General features: G+C 41.1%; 1 protein-coding gene across 1 annotated transcript in view; it reads right to left on the bottom strand.

The window, feature by feature from the left end:
- Positions 1-21,816, bottom strand: part of ANKFN1 (ankyrin repeat and fibronectin type III domain containing 1) — a 233,172-nt gene that overhangs the window by 39,763 nt on the left and 171,593 nt on the right. Inside the window, exon 16 of the mRNA XM_063453345.1 lies at positions 8,564-8,730. Coding sequence (XP_063309415.1) covers positions 8,564-8,730 — 167 coding nt within the window. The remainder of the gene's footprint in view (positions 1-8,563; positions 8,731-21,816) is intronic.

The following is a 21,816-nucleotide window of genomic DNA, read 5'->3' as shown; positions in this document are numbered from 1 at the left end:
TGGTCTCTACTTGTACATGGTTAGAAGAAATCTTTTCATACACAGCGATGCACAGATATGACCCGAATTCAAGGGTTACATCACTTCTTACATTACGAATGAAGGACCTTGACATGACTTATCCTCATGTTTTATTTCAACTAGTGAGATTGGCTACTTCTCTTCTGTCAACTCCACATATTCACTAAAATGAATGCCAGAATCCCCCAGCATGCATCCCTGATAAGGCCTGAAAATCAGGGTGCCAAGTACGGGTGAACGAAAGTTAGATCCCTAAATGTTTTAAAACTAAAGCTTCCATGACGCTTTGTCATTCTAAAGGCACGCAAAGCATCATGGGAGTTGTAGTTCTACAACCTCTGGGGATCTACCTTTGGGCACGTCTGCCGTAAAGGATAGTGCAGGATAACACTTTCAGTGTATCACTTTTTATATTTTCATTTTTGGCATTTTCTTACACTCGTTAAATTAAGAATACATGTGTTCACAAGATTGTAATGACAAGTTCATCTCAATCAATAGGTTGCATCTATATTGGGCTAAATGTATGTTTTCAATAATGATGTCCAGGGCACGGCCAGCAGTTAGATGAGAGACAACGTTTGCTGAATGTTTGGGCTTTCTTTGTTAAATAAACCAACTAAAAAAGAGAAAAAGAAGAAGAAAAAGAAAAAAGTAGTGCAATAGTAGTGCAAAAAGGTGCTTGCAGTGCCAAAAACAAAGCAGAACACTGAGTGCTGCAAATTAAGTCACTGATTAATTGGTTTAAAATATACAATATTGTTTATTATAACTTTGGTGTTTTCTTAAATGGTTCGATAGCAGAATAGTTTATGGACATTTTTATTTCTAACTGTACCATTGTAACGAAAATATACCCCAACACGCAGGATTCAACTAAACAGAAGACAACACAGAGGGGAGATACGTCTACCGGACCTTAGAGTGGCCGGACTCGACGTATATAGGAAAAGTACAGAGTCAGGAGCGATCCGAGGTCAAGGACACAAAGAGACAGCGTAAACTAGGACTAGCCGGGGTCTGGTACACAGTAAACAGCAAGCCGGCAAACAGAACAGATAAGGATAAAGAGATAACGTAGTCAGAAAACAAAGCCAAGGTCAAGTACGAAGGAACACAACTGAATACAACAAGCGCTAAAGGGAACTGAAACAGAAACCACGATAGGGCAAGGAACTAAGGGAAAAAGATGAGTATATATATCTTAACATCTATTTTGATTGGTCCCTGTCACATCCACGCCCCCAAAAGGTAAGTGTATGGGGAGTGTGGCATGACAGGGACCAATGGGAGGCCTTTGCCAATTTAGGCTCCCACTGTCCCTTTAAGAGCGCGCCCGAGACCCGCTTCTCGCGGTCACTGCCCGCCTTCCTGTTGCAGCCGTCGGATGAGCCGCGCGTGGCTTGAACAGAGGACCCCGGCCGGCCCCTGGAAAGGGTAAGTACCGCTACAGTACCCCCCCCCCCCCCCCGAGGACACGCCCACCGGGCGGTGAGGGCCAGGCCTGGCAGGAAAACGAGAATGGAAGGAATGCACAAGGCGAGGAGCGTGAACAGCGTCAGCGGAAATCCAACTGTGCTCCTCAGGACCATAGCCCTTCCAATGCACCAGGTATTGAAGTCGACCCCTAAGGAAACGAGAGTCAAGAACGGCAGAAACTTCAAACTCCTCATGACCCTCCACAGAGACAGGAGGGGGAGGAGGAGTATGCCGGCTATAGCGGTTGCGTACGTAAGACTTCAACAATTAGTGTGAAAGACATTAGGAATACGCAGTAGTTGGAATATTAATAGAACTCAAAGGGGTGATTTCAATAGTACAAGACTCGTGGCAGGCTTCGCTCCATGAATTTATTTGCCCTGACTCCCAGTCGAAAATGGGATTGTGAGCACGTAACCATGGGTACCCTAACACGACGTGAGAAGAGGGAGAGGTAGTGACCTGGAACCGAATGGTTTCAAAGTGTAAAACCCCTGTAAACATGTGTAACGGTACAGTTTCATGAGTAACAACTGGAGAACTTCAACGGCCAAGGGTATCTCCTTCTCTCTGATGGGAATGTTGTTTTTCTTAACAAAACCAGAGTCTATGAAATTTTCAGCTGCCCCGGAGTCAACCAGAGCGTATATGTGCTCAGCTATGCAACTCTCTCCCATATGTAAAGAAACAGGGAGAAGCAAACGGTTAGGAGGCAATTTAGGAGACTTAGAAATCACACCCAAGGCCAGTCCCCTGTAAGGTCTTAGCTGCGAGAGTTTTCCGGAAGCAAAGGACATTCCTTTACCATATGGTCTCTCCTACCACAGTATATGCAGAGTCCGTCCCTTCTCCTATGTAATTTTTCAGTATCAGAGAGTTTGGCAACCCCTAATTGCATGGGTTCCACCTCCGATACTTTAACACTCTCAGGTTTATCAACTCTGGGGTTAATAGGTGTAACCAATCGTCTATTCCTGTTCTTAGTATAGAGCCTGTAACGAATCCTATTATCTATATCAATGAGGTAGTCAATAAGGGCCTCTAATGCAATAGGAAGCTCCTTAGCTGCTACCTCATCCAATATAGTGTCAGATAAACCTTCCATGAATGCAGTAGTTAACCCATTGTTGGATCAATCTACCTGTGAAGCAAGGGTACGAAACTGAATAGCATAGTCAGCCACAGACCTAGAACCCTGTTTCATTCTCATTAATGCTCTTGCGGCATTTTTTGACCTTTTCGTTGTGTCGAAAGTTCTACGAAAATCCGTAAGAAAACTATTGAAATCATGCACCATAGGTCCATAAGCCTCCCAAATAGGATTTGCCCATTCAAGTGCTTTATCGGTAAGCTGGTGCATAAGGAACCCCACCTTAGACCTTTCTGTGGGAAAGGAACGTGGATACATCTCAAAGTGGAATTCTATTTGATTAATTAAACCTCTGCATGAGTCCCCTCCATACCTAGGAGGAGGTGTTAAATGGGACGAAGTATTAGGCAAAGTAGATACTTCAGGAAGAAGAGGTGTAGGAGGGTTAGGTGTGGTTGCTGGAATAGTTCTAGATAAGAGCGTCTGGAGAGCCTGGGCTATCTGATCCATACGGTGATCCTGCTCTACAAATCTAGCCTCATGAGACGCCATCTGCTGAGCCAAATCTGCGGGGTCCAATGCCCTATCGTAATGTAACGAAAATATACCCCAACACGCAGGATTCAACTAAACAGAGGGGAGATACGTCTACCGGACCTTAGAGTGGCCGGACTCGACGTATATAGGAGAAGTACAGAGTCAGGAGCGATCCGAGGTCAAGGGCACAAAGAGACAGCGTAAACTAGGACTAGACGGGGTGTGTTACACAGTAAACAGCAAGCCGGCAAACAGAACAGATAAGGATAAAGAGAAAACGTAGTCAGAAAACAAAGCCAAGGTCAAGTACGAAGGAACACAACTGAATACAACAAGCGCTAAAGGGAACTGAAACAGAAACCACGATAGGGCAAGGAACTAAGGGAAAAAGGTGAGTATATATATCTTAACATCTATTTTGATTGGTCCCGGTCACATCCACGCCCCCAAAAGGTAAGTGCATGGGGAGTGTGGCATGACAGGGACCAATGGGAGGCCTTTGCCAATTTAGGCTCCCACTGTCCCTTTAAGAGCGCGCCCAAGACCCGCGGCGTGCTCTTAGATTCAGGCGGCACACGTGACCGCTTCTCGCGGTCACTGCCCGCCTTCCTGTTTCAACCGTCGGAAGGGCCGCGCGCGGCTTGAACAGAGGACCCCGGCCGGCCCCTGGAAAGGGTAAGTACCGCTACAACCATAAGGATGATAAGGGCATATTTAATTCTAGATAAGATGGAGAATATTAGGGTAAAAATAGAAGTATCCTAGCAAGAGGAAAAAAGTCTTTAGCACTGAATTCCTTTGGCCGTAAGGGGACATGTGCCCAATAAGATATTTAGAACTGAAATAAAATAAGTTTAAACAAGTGATGGAGTCACCCTTTAATTTGCCAAACATGGTAAAAACAGCTCATTCTGGAGACAGGTTTCGAAGGGATATATGGCACGCACATTTTGGAAATCTGGGTAAGAGAGAGCATGGATTAATTGGGATTCATATCCAGTCAGGAAATGTACTAACGTTAATGTTTCTCATTCAATGTAATCTGTAAGGCCATGTGGAAAGGAATACAGGCAGTAAAATGTGGTGAGAAGTTTTGCTGTTTAGGCAGGGCATTTCATTGTAATGTATAATGTTAGGGGTGAGGTCTCCAAGTGCCAAAGTTCACATTTTTATGAGATTAATATGGGTGCTGGTGTGTGCCATATACATTTGGGAAGGTGAGACTTTAACCCCTTAAGGACCAAACTTCTGTAATAAAAGGGAATCATGACATGTCACACATGTCATGTGTCCTTAAGGGGTTAAACATGTTTTTATCAGAAACCTTCAATATTATTTATAGTATCTGCAAAGGATGGAATACTTGAGGAAATATGATTTATTTTAACTAGATCTTGTTATCCTAAAAATGAGAAGAAGGTTGGCGGGTGAAGTCCTTAGGTGAAGTCTCATAGAGCAAAGAGAATGTCTAAGATGACACCTATATACACTGAACAAAATTATAAACGCAACACTTTTGTTTTTGCCCCCATTTTTCATGAGCTGAACTCAAAAGTCTAAGACTTTTTCTATGTACACAAAAGGCCTATTTCTCTCAAATATTGTTCACAAATCTGTCTAAATCTGTGTTAGTGAGCAGTTCTCCTTTGCCGAGATAATCCATCCACCTCACAGGTGTGGCATATCAAGATGATGACTAGACAGCATGATTATTGCAGAGGTGTGCCTTAGGCTGGTCACAATAAAAGGCCACTCTAAAATGTGCAGTTTTATCACACAGCACAATGCCACAGATGTCGCAAGTTTTGAGGGAGAGTACAATTGGCATGCTGACTGCAGGAATGTCCACCAGAGCTGTTGCCCGTGAATTGAATGTTCATTTCTCTACCACAAGCAGTCTCCAAAGGCGTTTCAGAGAATTTGGCAGTACATCCAAACGACCGCAGACCACATGTAACCACACCAGCCCAGGACCTCCACATCCAGCATCTTCACCTCCAAGATCGTCTGAGACCAGCCACCCGGACAGCTGCTGCAACAATCGGTTTGCATAACCAAAGAATTTCTGCACAAACTGTCAGAAACCATCTCAGGGAAGCTCATCTGCATGCTCGTTGTAACCAACTTGAGTGGGCAAATGCTCACATCCAATGGTGTCTGGCACTTTGGAGAGGTGTTCTCTTCACGGATGAATACCGGTTTTCACTGTACATTGCCAATGGCAAACAACATGAATGGCGTTGTGTGGGTGAGCGGTTTGCTGATGTCAACGTCGTGGATCGAGTGGCCCATGGTGGAGGTGGGGTTATGATATGGGCAGGCGTATGTTATAGACAACCATCACATGTGCATTTTATTGATGGCATTTTGAATGCACAGGGATACCGTGATGAGATCCCGATGCCCATTGTTGTGCCATTCTTCCACAACCATCACCTCATGTTGCAGCATGATAATGCACGACCCCATGTTGCAAGCATCTGTACACAATTCCTGGAAGCTGAAAACATCCCAGTTGTTGAATGGCAAGCATACTCAGCGGACATGTCACCCATTGAGCAAACACGGATGCTCTGGATCGGCGTATATACGACAGCGTGTTCCTGGTCCTGCCAATATCTAGCAACTTCGCACAGCCATTGAAGAGGAGTGGATCAACATTCCACAGGGCACAATCAACAACCTGATGAACTCTATGCAAAGGAGATTTGTTGCACTGCCTGAGGCAAATGGTGGTCACACCAGCTACAGACTGGTTTTCGGACCCCCCAATAAAGTAAAACTGCACATTTTAAAGTGGCTTTTTATCGTGGACCAGCCTAATGCACACCTGTGCAATAATCATGCTGTCTAATCAGCATCTTGAGATGCCACACCTGTGAGGTAGATGGATTATCTCGGCAAAGGAGAAGTGCTCACTAACACAGATTTAGACAGATTTGTGAACAATATTTGAGAGAAATAGGCCTTTTACGTACATAGAAAAAGTCTTAGATCTGGGGGCAAAAACAAAAGTGTTGCATTTTTATTTTGTTCAGTGTATATAGGTTTGTATATTGATCTGTTTAAATGGATAGGAGGAAGGGTCAAGGTATTAGACAAATGGATTTTTAGAGACTGGTGAAAAACATGCCACCTGATCAGAAATTCCATCGACATATCCACAATAGCAAACAGTTTTCGTGTTTATTTAATTTAGCAGGAGGCTGGCTCAGAAAAGCTATGGGACAATACTGCCTATTGGGAATTCCGGCAATACAGGGTACTAATTCCATGGTTTAAAGTAAAAAGTTGATTGTACATCCTTTACATCCCTCTCCACAAATTAATGGACTAAAAAGTTAATTTAAAAAACATCTAATAGATTGAGCAGGGCCTACTTCACCTCTGCACATCCCCTTTCTTAACTTGTAAAGCGCTGTGGAATATGTTGGCCATATATAAATGTATTGAATAATAATAATTAATGCAGTATATAGACTGGCTTTACAGCTTGATGTGTTAAGGTGAGATTAGCCAGGTTCTGCTTAGAACCTCAGTTCTGTTTCTTTAATCTACATTGCATAAATCTCAGAAAAACACAAATCCCCAAGTCCTTACAATACTGAACAAGATCTCACACATTGATTGGCCATGCAGCACCCAGGCATTGTATGTCTTTCCTCTAATTAAAGCCCACACATGCATATGTTTCCATAACACAGATAGATAAGCATTGTATGCTCACGCAGACAAATAAAAATTCTGTTCCCCAGTTCCTCTATTTCTAGACGGACTGTTTTGTTTGTGGGGAACACGGACGTCTTTACATATGTGGAGGATAATGATGCCATTGTCAGGTAATACAACATGACAGGATGCCTTTTATTAAGCTGTTTACCCATGCCTCGGGTAGCTTGGGAGGCACAGAGTCAAAGGCCAAGTGATTTCAATCATCCGAAACCGGCTGAAAGTGCCAATAAAACACAGCTCAGTGTGTTCCAGGTTCCACCTAAGGCTGGAGAATGAATGGGAAGCAGCAGGGAAGGTGAGCAGTAAAGGCAGCCAAATAGGGGGTTGTATCCCCAGCTTCAGCTGATAATAAAGGGGGTAGAGATGTGGATATGTGGTGGGGAAACCTATCCCTGAAGCAGGCACCATTTACACATGCATGTTAAACTGCTTCCACTACAGACTGGCATTTATACCTGGCTGCACTATGTTAATTATGGAATGAAAAGGTAAAGGGGGGGGGGGGGGGGGTTCTTATTCATGCATTCAATGCCAATAGGTAAGTACCTACTGGCCCAACTGGTCCAATCACTATCAATTATAGATTTGACCTTCAAGAGAGCCTTGCATTCAATTACCTTAAACATGTTTCAATGGTTTGCTGAGTTAACTTCCAGTGAAAGGCTATTACAGTTATCTACTACCATTTTTATATCAGGACTAGAATTCACTACTATTTAAAATGTAGCAGATACTTCAACAGTCTCTTAGTGATTAACAGTGGTGGTAGATCCCTGAAATAGTTTTCCTGTGTTAAAAGAACATTATAGGCACCCAGACAACTTCATGTCAATTAAGTGTTCTGTGTGCCATGTCTCTGTCATTTTAATCCTGCAAATAACTACAGGAACAGTAATGTTTATATTGCAGGGTTTAAATGCCTTTTGTGGCGGTCTCATATAGACCATTAGTTGAGTGTGGTATTTTGCTGCACATGCGCACTAGCCTCCCAATGCTTTCTTGATAATCCTGGCCAAGGAGGCTTGCCAGCAAAACAGAGACTGGCACGGCGAGGGATGAAAGCTAAGTAAATGCCCTCACACGTTAGAGAGAGCAGGGGACACTACTATAGATAGATTAAAACTATAGAGTTAGAAATACATGTTTGCAGTTGTAATGCAATAGTGTTCCTTTAACAGTAAAAGAGAATGGCTTGTAGATATCAGAAATAACCTGCCAGTGGCTTGATATTTTACTAGTCAGAATTCAATGCCACAAGTTGGGGAGGAGGATATTCAGAGCATTACTTCTATAAACTTTTTTCTACTAAATGGTATGTCAAATTGTGGGAATATACACACAAATGATCCTTTCATGGGAGTTATGTGAAATGTGTAACCACTTATGAACAAATTCACTTTCTGTCATCACATTTAAGACCCTGTGCCAACCTAAAATATCCAACTTATTGAGCATCAGCAGTGTCATTCTGCATTGCTTTCACTAAATGAAGACATGATTCCAGGATGGATTTGTTATGATCTCACAGAATGACAGTAATCCTTAAAGTGGGACTATCACTTTACAACAAGTGACTTGTTCCCTCACGCAACTTTTAGTTACCTATTCAATTTTGCATAACTCTTGCAATCTTGCCCGTTACACTTTAAGAGGTTTGAATATAGATGCTGCCCATGCAGAAAGCATTATCTTTCAGTGTCTTACCTGGATATAATCTAAGACTTGCTGGTGTCTTTGCTTGGCAGTTGCAACTTCATCATCTGAAATTGCTTCTCTCAAAGCCTGCTGGGAAATTAAGGAGTCCAGCTCTACTATAGCAGACAGTCGGCAATACAGGCTAATAAACTTCTCTCTGTAGCTGCAAAAGTGAACTGGAATTTAGAAAAAGGGAGGAAAAGTGATTTAATGGAAATACTTCTTTTGACAGACTTCATGACTTTTATTTCCCACCAGACCCTGTATTTAAAGTAACCCCATCGCCAAGCCTGGCATATCTCTAGTCAAACAAGAAGATTATTTTCATATCACGGGGAACACATAACAAGAGCCACCAGTAAGACAAGGCCTCATTTTTTTTTTTGTGGCATTCACAATACAAGACATAACATAGATCTGATATTCCTAATTAGACTATATTGCATCATGACAGTTTGCTCGCTCCAGACCCTAAGCTGACAATGCTGCGTTGTACCAACACCATTGTTCTGTAGGCCAGCTACTGGGAAACATTAAAGGGACACTATGGGCACCCAGACCACTTTATCTCATTGAAGTGGTCTGGGTGAAGTGTCCATATCCCCTTAGCCTTTCGATGTAACCATGCCATGTTTATATTGCAGTGTTAAGACTGCCTCTAGTAGCTGCCAGACAGCAACTAGAGACAATTCCTGCTGTTTTACAGAGTTTAACTCCGTGAAACGGCACTGGACATTCTCACGGATTGCACAATGACGTACAGAGACTTCTAAATTACCATAGGGAAGCATTGAGACAATGCTTTCCTACAGGGAAGACCTAGTGAGCATGCCGCGTTTGCAGAGCATGTGCTTTAGCTTCCCTCCAATGGCAGAGGAGGAGCCCAAACCAGCGTCGAGGAGCACCTGCACTGGAATCAGGATTTTTTTTTGTAACCCCCCCTTAATAGCTAGTGGGGGGCCGCTGAGGAGGAGGGACACTTGGAATACAACTATAGCGTTGCTTTAAGGACCAGACTGTTACAATGACATACAATGTCATTGGTTCTTATTAGTTAACAATTTAATTGCACTGGGGCCCAACTTTTCATGTTTACCAGTAAGAAAATGGTACATTTCATTACGGAATACTAAAAAACAGTAGTTCTACCAGTATGAATCAGGCCCATGGACAGTGGTGTATTTTGGATATGTGCTGCCCCAGGCATAATGGAAATCTGGAACCCCCTAATTCAAATTTGTCCGACCCCTTCCTGTCAAGGCCACACCTCTTCCTGTTAAAAGACTAACACACACTGACACACACACTCACTAACCTGTATATCCCCTCAGATACACTGACACACTCACTGATTTGACACAATGTGACAGACACACACAATCACTCCAACACGCACTGACAGACACACACACACATTCACTGAGAAACACACATTGACAGACATACACACACAAGCTCACTGACAGACACACAAACTCACTGACAGAATTACGACACGGACACACACATTCACTGACAAACATACATGCGCACACACATTCACTGACATACACAAACACATTTTCCCTCAACATTTACAAATTATTGTTATTTATTTTTATTTAAATTCACCCAGGAGGATAGGCTCACAGATCAACGCTCTCTCGCTGCCCGCTTGTAATGCAAACTGGCTGACTGCCCCAGGGGCTCCCAATGGTGGCCAGACGGCCAACTCTTGGGCCCCCCTAAAACAAGGCTAACAAGGGATTTGCCTGGGTGGTTTTTGCCACCCCCTGAAAAGTGCCGCCCAAGGCAAATGCCTTTTGCGGTAAATAAAGCGCTGCCCATGGAATTACTGAATGTCTTGACCACCACAAGGGAAACTGGAAATCCTTTAACTAGACCAGTTCAACTGCAGAATGCCATAGACAGAAGTGACACACTTCAAAGAGTATCCCAGTTAGAAAATTTGTGGAGGCCCTGTATTGAATAATTTAGCAAACCAACACTTGTGTGAGATCGATGTCTTCCATTCCCATGTTGCTTTATAAAATGGATGGATCAAATGTATTGATAGAGGAACCCTAGAACATTATATTAAGGGCAGAGGATATAGTCTGATGTACATGATACATCTTCTTTGCCAATTCCTATCTGCCCATCAAGTTCTAATGCAGTGATGGCCCCAATGTAACTCAGCTACAGAATGTATTTACCACTCTCTACCCAAGTGTGTGGTACGGTGCTCTGTGATGGTAAGCTATTATGCCAGGCCCCCAAAAGCTGCAGAGAGAGCAGGTTACAGGACAATAAGTATTCGCTGCTTGGGAAGACATGAAAGTGACTGGCTTTAAATCTCATCGATTTTACCTGCCATTACACGATGGCTTTATGCCGTTGTGACTTCACATAGTAAACAGTTTCTTTACATTCGCATGAGCTAAATCGGAACAAACCCCTTTACAAGGAATGCAGGGAGCTTAACGAGTGTTTAAACCCTTTGAAATAACACACATGACGAGTACACTGATTAATGAATCTTCATCTATCTAGCATTCAGCACGTATTCTATATTGGAACACGTATGTGCATGAAAAACTCCACGGCCCAGGTTCCTACTATTTATTGAATAAATTCATTGGAACATAATACTGGGATTTTCTATAATGTTAATAACCTTAAAGAACAAAAATGCTGAACCTTTTCTTCTCAAGGTTTAATTCCGCACCTTTTAAAGTGTGAGAAGGAGAGTGTAGGTGCTTAAACAATGGAGAGTGAGAAGGAGAGTGTAGGTGCTTATATAGTGTTTTTAATGCTCATAGCCAGAATAGCAGACTTGTAAACCACGTTCCTGGCCTTTGCAAGGCAGTCTGCGATTGATTATTAGTAATATAATACCGGAAGGGATAATTATTTAATTAGGGGTTTATTCACCAAACATGGAAAATTGCATACGTCAGGTCAGAATAGCCAAACTAGATACCCAGGTGAATTTAATATTTTTTGGCTACTGAGTTGGCTATTTTAACCTAACATTTTCAATTCCTTTGTGAACTTCCACAGTTTGCAGTTTAACGAATAAATCCCATACTGGGTAAGGGCTCCTGCAATCAGTGAGTGGGAGCTGTATTTATATTGTGCTCGCTGGTTATATCTGCCAGTATAGTACAGTGCCTTGCAAAAGTATTTACCCCCCTTGGCATTTTTCATGTTTTGTTGCCTCACAACCTGGAATTAACGTGGATTGTTTGAGGATTTGCATCATTTCATTTACAGAACATTCCCACAACTTTGATGTTTGATGTTTTTTTTTTTATTGTGAAGCAAACAACAAATAGGACAAAATAACAGAAAAAGTCAATATGCATAACTATTCACCCCCCTAACGTCAATACTTTGTAGAGCCACCTTTTGCAGCAATCACAGCTCCAAGTTGCTTTGGATAAGTCTCTATGAGCTTGCAACATGTTACCACTGGGATTTTAGCCCATTCCTCCTTGCAAAACTGCTCCAGCTCCTTCAAGTTGGATGGTTTGCGCTTGTGAACAGCAATCTTTAAGTCTGACCACAGATTTTCTATTGGATTAAGGGCTGGGCTTTGACTAGGCCATTCCAACACATTTACATGTTTCCCCTTAAACCAAAGTGTTGCTTTAGCAGTGTGTTTGGGGTCATTGTCCTGCTGGAAGGTGAACCTCCGTCCTAGCCTCAAATCACGCACAAAGTGGTACAGGTTTTGCTCAAAAATAAGCCTGTATTTAGCACCATCCATCTTTCCCTCAACTCTAACCAGTTTCCCAATCCCGGCTGCTGAAAAACATTCCCACAGCATGATGTTGCCACCACCATGTTTCACTGTGTGGATGGTGTTCTTTGGGTGATGTGATATGTTGGGTTTGCGCCAGACATAGTGTTTTCTTTGATGGCGAAAAGTTAAATTTTAGTCTCATCAGACCAGAGCACCTTCCTCCATACATTTTGTGAGTCTTCCACATGCCTTTTCTCAAACTCAAAACGTGCCATTTTGTTTTTTGCTGAAAGTAATGGCTTTCTTCTGGCCACTCCGCCAAAAATCCCAACTCTATGGAGCATACGACTTATTGTCGTCCTATGTACAGATACTCCAGTCTCTGCTGTGGAACTCTGCAGCTCCTCCAGGGTTACCTGAGGTCTCTGTGCTGCCTCTCTGATTCATGCCCTCCTTTGCCCGGTCTGTGAGTTTTGGTGGGCAGCCGTCTCTTGGCAGGTTTGCTGTTGTGCCATGTTCTTTCCATTTGGTTATGATAGATTTAATGGTGCTCCTGGGGATCATCAACAATTTGGATATTTTTTTATAACCTAACCCTGACTTGTACTTCTCAACAACATTGTCCCTTGCTTGTTTGGAGAGTTCCTTGGTCTTCATGGCAGTGTTTGGTTAGTGGTGCCTCTTGCTTAGGTGTTGCAGCCTCTGGGGCCTTTCAAAAAAGGCGTGTATATGTAATGACAGATCATGTGACACTTAGATTGCACACAGGTGGACATCATTTCACTAATTATGTGACTTCTGAAGGTATGCACCAGGGTATGATGGGTGCCTTGTTGTAGACCACACCTCCAGTATACTAGACAGAGAGAGATATGCAGGGGTCTTAGACATAGCTTTCCATTTCAGGATGGGTCGCTGCAGGCTACATTAAAACTATTTAGGGTAGCTTCATAGTTTAATGTAAAATGTAATTTGAGACCCCTGTTCTACACAATCACAAAAGAGCACAATCTACAGTCATCGCTGTGAATGTACAATGAATCCACAGCTCCTGCTCTCTCGCTCACTTCGTTGCACTTATTACTCCCGGTCACTCTCTGCTGCTGTCTCAGCCCTCCCTGCTATTATGCGATCAGTATAAAATAGCAATGGTTATAGAACCATACACTGCATTGAAAGTGCACCAGGAGATGTGCCAATAATTTAATTCATTCACAATTAAAATGGATTCTTAGTAGATCTGCTAAATATTATACACCTTTTTACTTAGTTAGATAAAACAAATGTAGCAAGGCACACAATCTATAAATGGATGGATAGGAAATTACATTTTTGAGACCCGAGGTATCAGTGGTTTCGTTGTTTCTCAGTCCCAATCCTATTTTACTGATTTGTGCGAAAAGTGAAATCCTTTCACCACATATTTGTAGTGTATGATATTTTACACGGCTGCTAGCAACAGCGCTCTGACTTCTACCTTATTGTTCAGGAATGGGTAACACTGTAAATATTGTTGAATGAGTTTAGTTAGTTTTGCTGGCTGCGTTCTTGATTTATGAAGCGTAATATGATTGATTAATTAGAGGTGTATTTTTCCATGTTTGAAGAGGGGAATAGAGTGATGAATGTTTTTATAGGCGGTTTTAGTCCTGATGAGAAGCTCAGGCTCTCGCATGCTTGCTCGCCAGTGCAGAGTAATACATTATTTAATGAAAACGTGTACAGCCATCCCCTTTTCATGTTATAATAAGAGTGTTTGTCTTGGCATGAAGGCTCAGTACCATGGCAGTCTGCTGAAAGAACAATTCATTTAAAAGATGTCTGAGTGGACAATTTTAACAGAACGTACAATTTCAATACGTTGGCCTGACACACAACACAAATGTTTTAAAAAATGTTAACCCCCAACTTTGAATGTGGCATTATTCCCAGGTTGTTACAGGACTGTCGACAATGCGTGGACCACAAGGAAAAGCTGTTTATGTCATTCTTTCGAGTTGGGTTTGACTTGCTGGGAGACTTGGGCATGTCAGAACACCAACATTAGGCTATATTAATGTCACATAATGAGACATACCTCCCAGAACCTGAAATTAAATCCACCAAGAGAGATTGAAGTCATTACAAGGGTATACTAGCACCCTGCAAATTACCCTGAAAGGAGATCTATCATGAAATCGGTTTCTATTCCATATGATTGTTTCACACATAGCCAGAACCTTTTAAAATATTTTTTTAAACAGCTAGATGTTTAGCCGAGTACCAGGCAAATACATGTGCTCTAAAGAAAGAAAGAAAAAATATCCAACTTCTGTTCATTCCAAGATACACCACACTATATGTCCTTATTTTCTTGCAAAACTCCTGGGTCTGCAGAGGCTATAGTGTAGCTGAGATTTGTCAGGTGGAGTGCTGAGCATATCACATAATAGTCAGTATAGCAATGGTTTATGAGATATGAAGATCCATTGTCAGCTCTCTAGAGAAAGAACAAACCAAGTACTTTCATTCATGAAAGGAAGAACTTCATTCATATTTTTGCATGAATTAAAAAAATACTCACATCCGTGTCTGCTATGAAACTGTCCCTGGGTGCGGTCTGTTGGGGTGCTACAGGGCAGATTAGAAGCATTGGTGCCCTGCCTGCATCCGAGTTGCTACCTCTTGAACGGCATGTGCGTTGTCCATTGGCACAGTCTGCATGAGAAGGAGCTTCTCAAGAACTCCTCAGAGTACAGGGGAAGGTCCTTCTCATGCAGGCATGTAGTGCAAGCCGTATCAATGGGGATGTGACATCAGAGAAATAACCCTGGGTGGTCTCTCCTTCCTAAGCAGTCCTACCTACTGCTGTCCAAGAGAATCAGACAGTAGCAGAAAGTGAGTCTCTCTAGAAGCAGCAAAAATACAGTCCACCAATAAAATAATCAGAAGAAAATGAGACCAAAAGCCTTCCTCCCACAAAGACACAGGTGGGTAATGGATAGGGATGTGAGATTGGGTATGGCATAAAACCTCACTGGATTTTGTTGCCTGGCTGACACTAGCAGGTATAGGTTACAGTTCGTTATATTACAACAGCTTTCTCATTAATAATATAAAATAAAAAAACATAAAACATTATTGCCATTAGGTGAGATGAGCACGCGTCTCTTATAGGAATAGAGAATATAGGAATTACAAGTGTCTCTGTAAGCTACAAAGCATTATAGAAGTTATGTGGTCTCTTTAGTTTAGAAAGACGACGCCTCAGAGGGGATATGATAAAATTATGCAAATATATCTGGGGGCCAATACAAACCATTGTGTGGAAATCTATTGACAAAATGTGTTCACTAATATGTCTATACCCTCCAAACATTAGTGGTTTGAGATCAGAGATTGTATGTGTAGTCCTGTCACCTTTTCTATAGAACCATGGAAAGGGTTACAAAAGGATGCTGCATTTGGTTTCTTAAGCATACTTAGATGTGTCTCTCAGCAAGTGCTAGAACTGAACAACTGAACAACACTAGCATGTGTAAATAATATATATAGAAAAAACAACCATTGAGTCCTCCAATTCTCTTATCAACTGTAACATATTATTTATTTATTTTGTGGGCATTTTTCTTAGATGCATTTCACACTGAGGTATGGTTGGTTGATCTTGAGTGACATGAACAGATGACAATAAGTGTTACAAACAATCTTCTATTTCTGAGTGGCCATGGAACATAGGATGACCTAATACAGTTATTAGACTTTGTAATGCTTGCACATCCACACTAGTGGTGTATATATAGAATGTATATGTGGAAGGGAGACACTGAGACACCACACTGAGTGTCCAGCATATACCATCAGCTGCTGACCAATTTAACATCAATAACATAAGAATTGGCTTTGTATTTGCAAAGCACGTAGAATAAATCTGCTTTAATAAGAAAAGCCATGAAAGTCTGATTGTGTTATATTATGTGACACAGATGAACATATGTATAAGAAACATATGAATAAGTATCGTATATAATTATTATTTTAAGATTTCATTTTTCTATATCAACTCTGTAGTATGTGGTATTAAAATGGACGTTTCCCCTTTTGTAGTCAGAACCTTTGCTATATAGTCGGCAAATCACAGTGTAATGCACGTGACAGCTAATTTTTAAAGTATACTAGGGCTGAAACATGCAGAAGAAGTTATCTAATGTCTAACGACATCCTCGTGTGTTTTAACCCAGGAAATTACTGCTCCTGTATGATCAGTACCCATGCTTTCAATGGTTAATAGATATCTGGGAGATAAACACTTGTATCTATTTTTACCATTATGTAATAATGCACCAACACTGGAAAACAGAAAATATGTTTGAATTACTTCACAAACCTGAGAACACTCTCTTTCTTCTTCAGATTATTTACAGATATCTAACTCTTGTCAGCTGCTGCACTAATAGCAGACAAGAGACAACTTTTCATCATCTATAAGGAATTTTACTTTGCTCTTTTACAGGCGCATTATGTTTGTTATATGTTGTGACATTTTCCTACAAAGAAAACAGTTGCATTCTCATGACGATTAGTTTTCCGTGTCTGTCAGAGTTCATTACCTGAAGTTTACATGACATGTGTCTTAAACAGGGGGGGTAATTTGTCTCGTTCTGTCAATTGAGTAGTTTGGATTTGTAACCGTGAGGTTAGCGAGCCGGTATCTGCGAGAGCACCTTGTGTACATGCACAGTCTCAATTAGCCAAAGGGCAATTGTTCTCATCTGACAGAGATGACTTATGCGGGATCGGCTAAGTTTACATACACTGCTAGCCTATACTTGTATACATGTCGAAGGAACAGAGTGGTACAGTTTATGACTCTTCATGACTTCATTTCATTGCCAATATCGGCTCTGAAAGGCTAGCTGTTCAGGCTATAAGTCATAATTACCAAGAACGTGCGGGAAGCAAGACTTATTTTTTTGCTGTTTAGCCTGAAACTTAATGGGGCAGTCACCCTATCCACCCCCTGCAACATGATTTTAGAGTGAGTCTAGTCACATGCACAGAACACAAGACCGCTTTTTGGACTTAAGCAATTTGTAGGAGATACACATACATATAAAAATTTGTATTGTATAAGGACAGCCTAAGCCAACAGTAGTATAATATCTACAGCATAAATATTGAAGATATGGAGCCAAGATTAGATGCAATCTGAACTGCAGATATGGACCTACTATCACTAATTATTATAAATATAAAAAAGCCATTATATTCAACTATAATACCAAATAAAGTGTGAAAAACTGAACATGCCTTGTTAACTATTTCTGTGCTTCGCTAGTACCTCAGAATCCTGACAGGGTTAAACCGTGGTTTACTATGGTGCAGTTATTGTTCGTATATTTCTTTAGACAATTAAAAATAAGAGAGAATTGTGCCGTGCAAGGTCAATCAGGGCAAGGAGCAAATCTCTCCATATATTGCATCATCCTGGCACTGGCGTACGTCGAGCAGACAGTCAGCACATGGGACCATACACAGCATGTTCCACTAAATTAAAAGTTTAATTAAAAGCAATTAAGTTGGAAAAGCAGGAGTATGATGTCATCTAATGAAACATTTTTGTGTGCAATTTCAAGTCTGGAATGCTTGTTTTGACTATTTGTATTTATGCACATTGTTAGAGCACCTAGCCCAGCTCAGAATTAACCCCTCGACTTCAGGGCACAGGTTGGGTGTTAACCACATGTGAGCCAGACGGGCACCAGTTTGAAGTCATAGTGTGCACACAAACTGGGCACTGTGCATGTAATCAGCATACCCTCCACAGCAAGGAATCCCCCTTAATGCCTAAAATAGCATTGCATGTTACCTTTAATGTTATTTAATATTACGGCATGTTTAGTGGTCACATTATGATGATAAGTGCTCACATTGCGATGACAAATGACAAAGCCGCCCATTTCTCCAGAATTGCTAATTAGTCGTCTATTTTAGCCTAGAATTAACATCTTCTCAATAAAGTATTACTGTGATTAATTATATATTAAATGCACAAGGAGCAGTGAACCTGACAGGTTGGGAAAAACTGCTTGCTGTCAGCATACTTCCCTACACTGAACAGGAGCAAACACAATGCTGACGAGCCCCTCAGGAGAAACCTGTGCTGTCCAGGTTTTGGCATTGTTTCACTGCTATTTTATAGCTTTTTTTCCGAAGGGAGTCTAGAAGATATGGGGCCTGAAAATGTAAAAGCTGTCAGTGATTACCAGTAAACCTTTTTTTTCTTTTTTTTTTTTTTACGGTTACTGTCAAAATGGACATGTAAAGGAATTTAGAACCAATATTATGTGCATGTCCTATGGATTTCCTTGATTACTGTATAGTTTGGTTTAATTTGATATATACAGTTAGCCATGAGTTCACAATGTTAAATAGAAAGAAAATACCTATTTATTAAATAAATTCCAACATCTGTGCCCCTGTATGACAAAAAAAATTCAGGGTAATTTGGAAGGAAAATTCAGATTACGTTCACTGAATTAACCATCAGACCACCTCTAAACTGTCCCTAAAAAGCCCTGAATCGGGTCTAATTGCAGAGGTGGTGCCCTCCTCTGGTTAATATCAAGAGGATTCTGTTTAAGATATAGTTTTTAACTCCTTATGGATGGTTTCACCCATATTTATCCTATATTATATATTGTCTTGTTTTTTTAAAGATAGAAATGGTTTTCTATTAATATTTGTTACAAATTTTATGACATTCTTTTTGTGTATCAAATTGCACAATAAAAAGATTCATCTACTGAGTCCTGAGAGTTCAGGACTAAATAGTCGGAAGAAACTGAACTCTCAGGACTCAATAGATGAATCTTCAAATTTTTTATTGTGCAATTTGATACACAAAAATAATGTCAACGTTTCAGTCTGTTGGTGGACTTTTTTCAAATGGACTGAAACGTTGACATTACTTTTGTGTATCAAATTGCACAATAAATTTTTTTGAAGATTCATCTATTGAGTCCTGAAAGTGCGCTTTCCTCGGATTATACATTGAGGCTGAAGTAAGCACACCGGCAAACATAAGACCATGAGACCCACGTGCTGGACCCACGTGGAAATATATATATATTTACACACATATACCTAACTCAGGTCAGACAACATTATATTTTCCATAGTTTTGAATAAATAAATTATCAATTGCAAATAAAAAAGAGAATGAATTCAGAATAGATTCACACATCAATACTGACTGTTAAATGCCTCATATGTCTTGGAACTAAATTAATTTTTGATACACCTGCCCCTAAACCCTATGCTTAGACTAACTCTAACCTACCCTAACTCTACAATATCCCTAACATAGCATTACCTTACACCAGCCCTAACCCTCTGCTTAAACTAACTCTAACCTACCCTAACTCTACAATATCCCTAACATAGCATTACCTTACACCAACCCTAACCCTATGCTTAGACTAACTCTAACCTACCCTAACTCTACAATATCCCTAACATAGCATTACCTTACACCAACCCTAACCCTATGCTTACACTAACTCTAACCTACCCTAACTCTACAATATCCCTAACATAGCATTACCTTACACCAACCCTAACCCTATGCTTAAACTAAATCTAACCTACCCTAACTCTACAATATCCCCAACATAGCATTACCATACACCAACCCTAACCCTATGCTTAAACTAACTCTAACCTACCCTAACTCTACAATATCCCTAACATAGCATTAACTTACACCAACCCTAACCCTATGCTTAGACTAACTCTACAATATCCCCAACATAGCATTACCTTACACCAACCCTAACCCTATGCTTAGACTAACTCTAACCTACCCTAACTGTACAATATCCCTAACATAGCATTACCTTACACCATCCCATGCCCTATGCTTACACTAACTCTAACCTACCCTAACTCTACAATATCCCTGACATAGCATTACCTTACACCATCCCTAACCCTATGCTTAGACTAACTCTAACCTACCCTAACTCTACAATATCCCTAACATAGCATTACATTACACCAACCCTAACCCTATGCTTACACTAACTCTAACCTACCCTAACTCTACAATATCCCTAACATAGCATTACCTTACACCATCCCTAACCCTATGCTTAAACTAACTCTAACCTACCCTAACTCTACAATATCCCTAACATAGCATTACCCTACACCAACCCTAACCCTATGCTTACACTAACTCTAACCTACCCTAACTCTACAATATCCCTAACATAGAATTACATTACACCAACCCTAACCCTATGCTTACACTAACTCTAACCTACCCTAACTCTACAATATCCCTAACATAGCATTACCTTACACCAACCCTAACCCTATGCTTAAACTAACTCTAACCTACCCTAACTCTACAATATCCCTAACATAGCATTACCTTACACCAACCCTAACCCTATGCTTAAACTAACTCTAACCTACCTGTCAGGCCTTAAGCCTCCCAATGTCTCCTCATGCTTCCGGGTTTGACGGAGCTTAGCCACACCCCCATTGACGCGGTCTGCTATTTAATGCGACCGCACCAGCTGATAGAGGCTGCATTATTGAAACGCGTACCGCATCTTACTCACCGGCTCACATACCTCGCGGAGACGACCACATGCTACTAGACCGGACTGGAGGAATATTCAAGTCCCCAACTTCTCTCCTCATCACCGTCAAGTGCCAGCACTCTCTGAAACCATTCACTGAAGCAACCGCCTCAGAGGAGAGCTGGGGACGCAATCCCTCTACTTCTAGAAGTTAAGTAACTTTTAGTCTCTGAGATAAGAGCTAACTATGCTAAAGCTTTATTTCAACTTACTAAAGTCTGCTATCAAGTTGTCCAGCAAGCCTGCTACAGCTTTCCTCAAATCAAGTATTATTCAAGTTCAGCTGTACCTGTCTTGCTACAGATAATCTTATTTCTTCATACTAAAGTCTGCTATCAAGTTGTCCAGCAAGCCTGTTACAGCTTTCCTCAAATCAAGTATTATTCAAGTTCAGCTGTACCTGTCTTGCTACAGATAATCTTATTTCTTCATACTAAAGTCTGCTATCAAGTTGTCCAGCAAGCCTGCTACAGCCTTCCTCAAATCAAGTATTATTCAAGTTCAGCTGTACCTGTCTTGCTACAGATAGTCTTATTTATTCATACTAAAGTCTGCTATCAAGTTGTCCAGCAAGCCTGCTACAGCCTTCCTCAATTCAAGTATTATTCAAGTTCCGCTGTACCTGTCTTGCTACAGATAGTCTTATTTCTTCATACTAAAGTCTGCTATCAAGTTGTCAAGCAAGCCTGCTACAGCCTTCCTCAAATCAAGTATTAATTAAGTCTTGCTGCACCAGTCTTGCTAATGATAATTCCAATGTATACGATCTCTTATAATTTGAACTGTTAACAAGAATGACGGACTCTAATGAATTCTGAACCTTGTCATTGCTAAATGCAACAAACCGTTTATTATTTAAAGAAACAGTACCTGTAATTCTGGAACTGAAGGCTCAGTTCCATCTA

The sequence above is a fragment of the Pelobates fuscus genome, chromosome 5 (genome assembly GCF_036172605.1).
Source record: "Pelobates fuscus isolate aPelFus1 chromosome 5, aPelFus1.pri, whole genome shotgun sequence".
NCBI classification, from domain to species: domain Eukaryota; kingdom Metazoa; phylum Chordata; class Amphibia; order Anura; family Pelobatidae; genus Pelobates; species Pelobates fuscus.
This window is presented reverse-complemented; position numbering and strand designations above follow the sequence as displayed.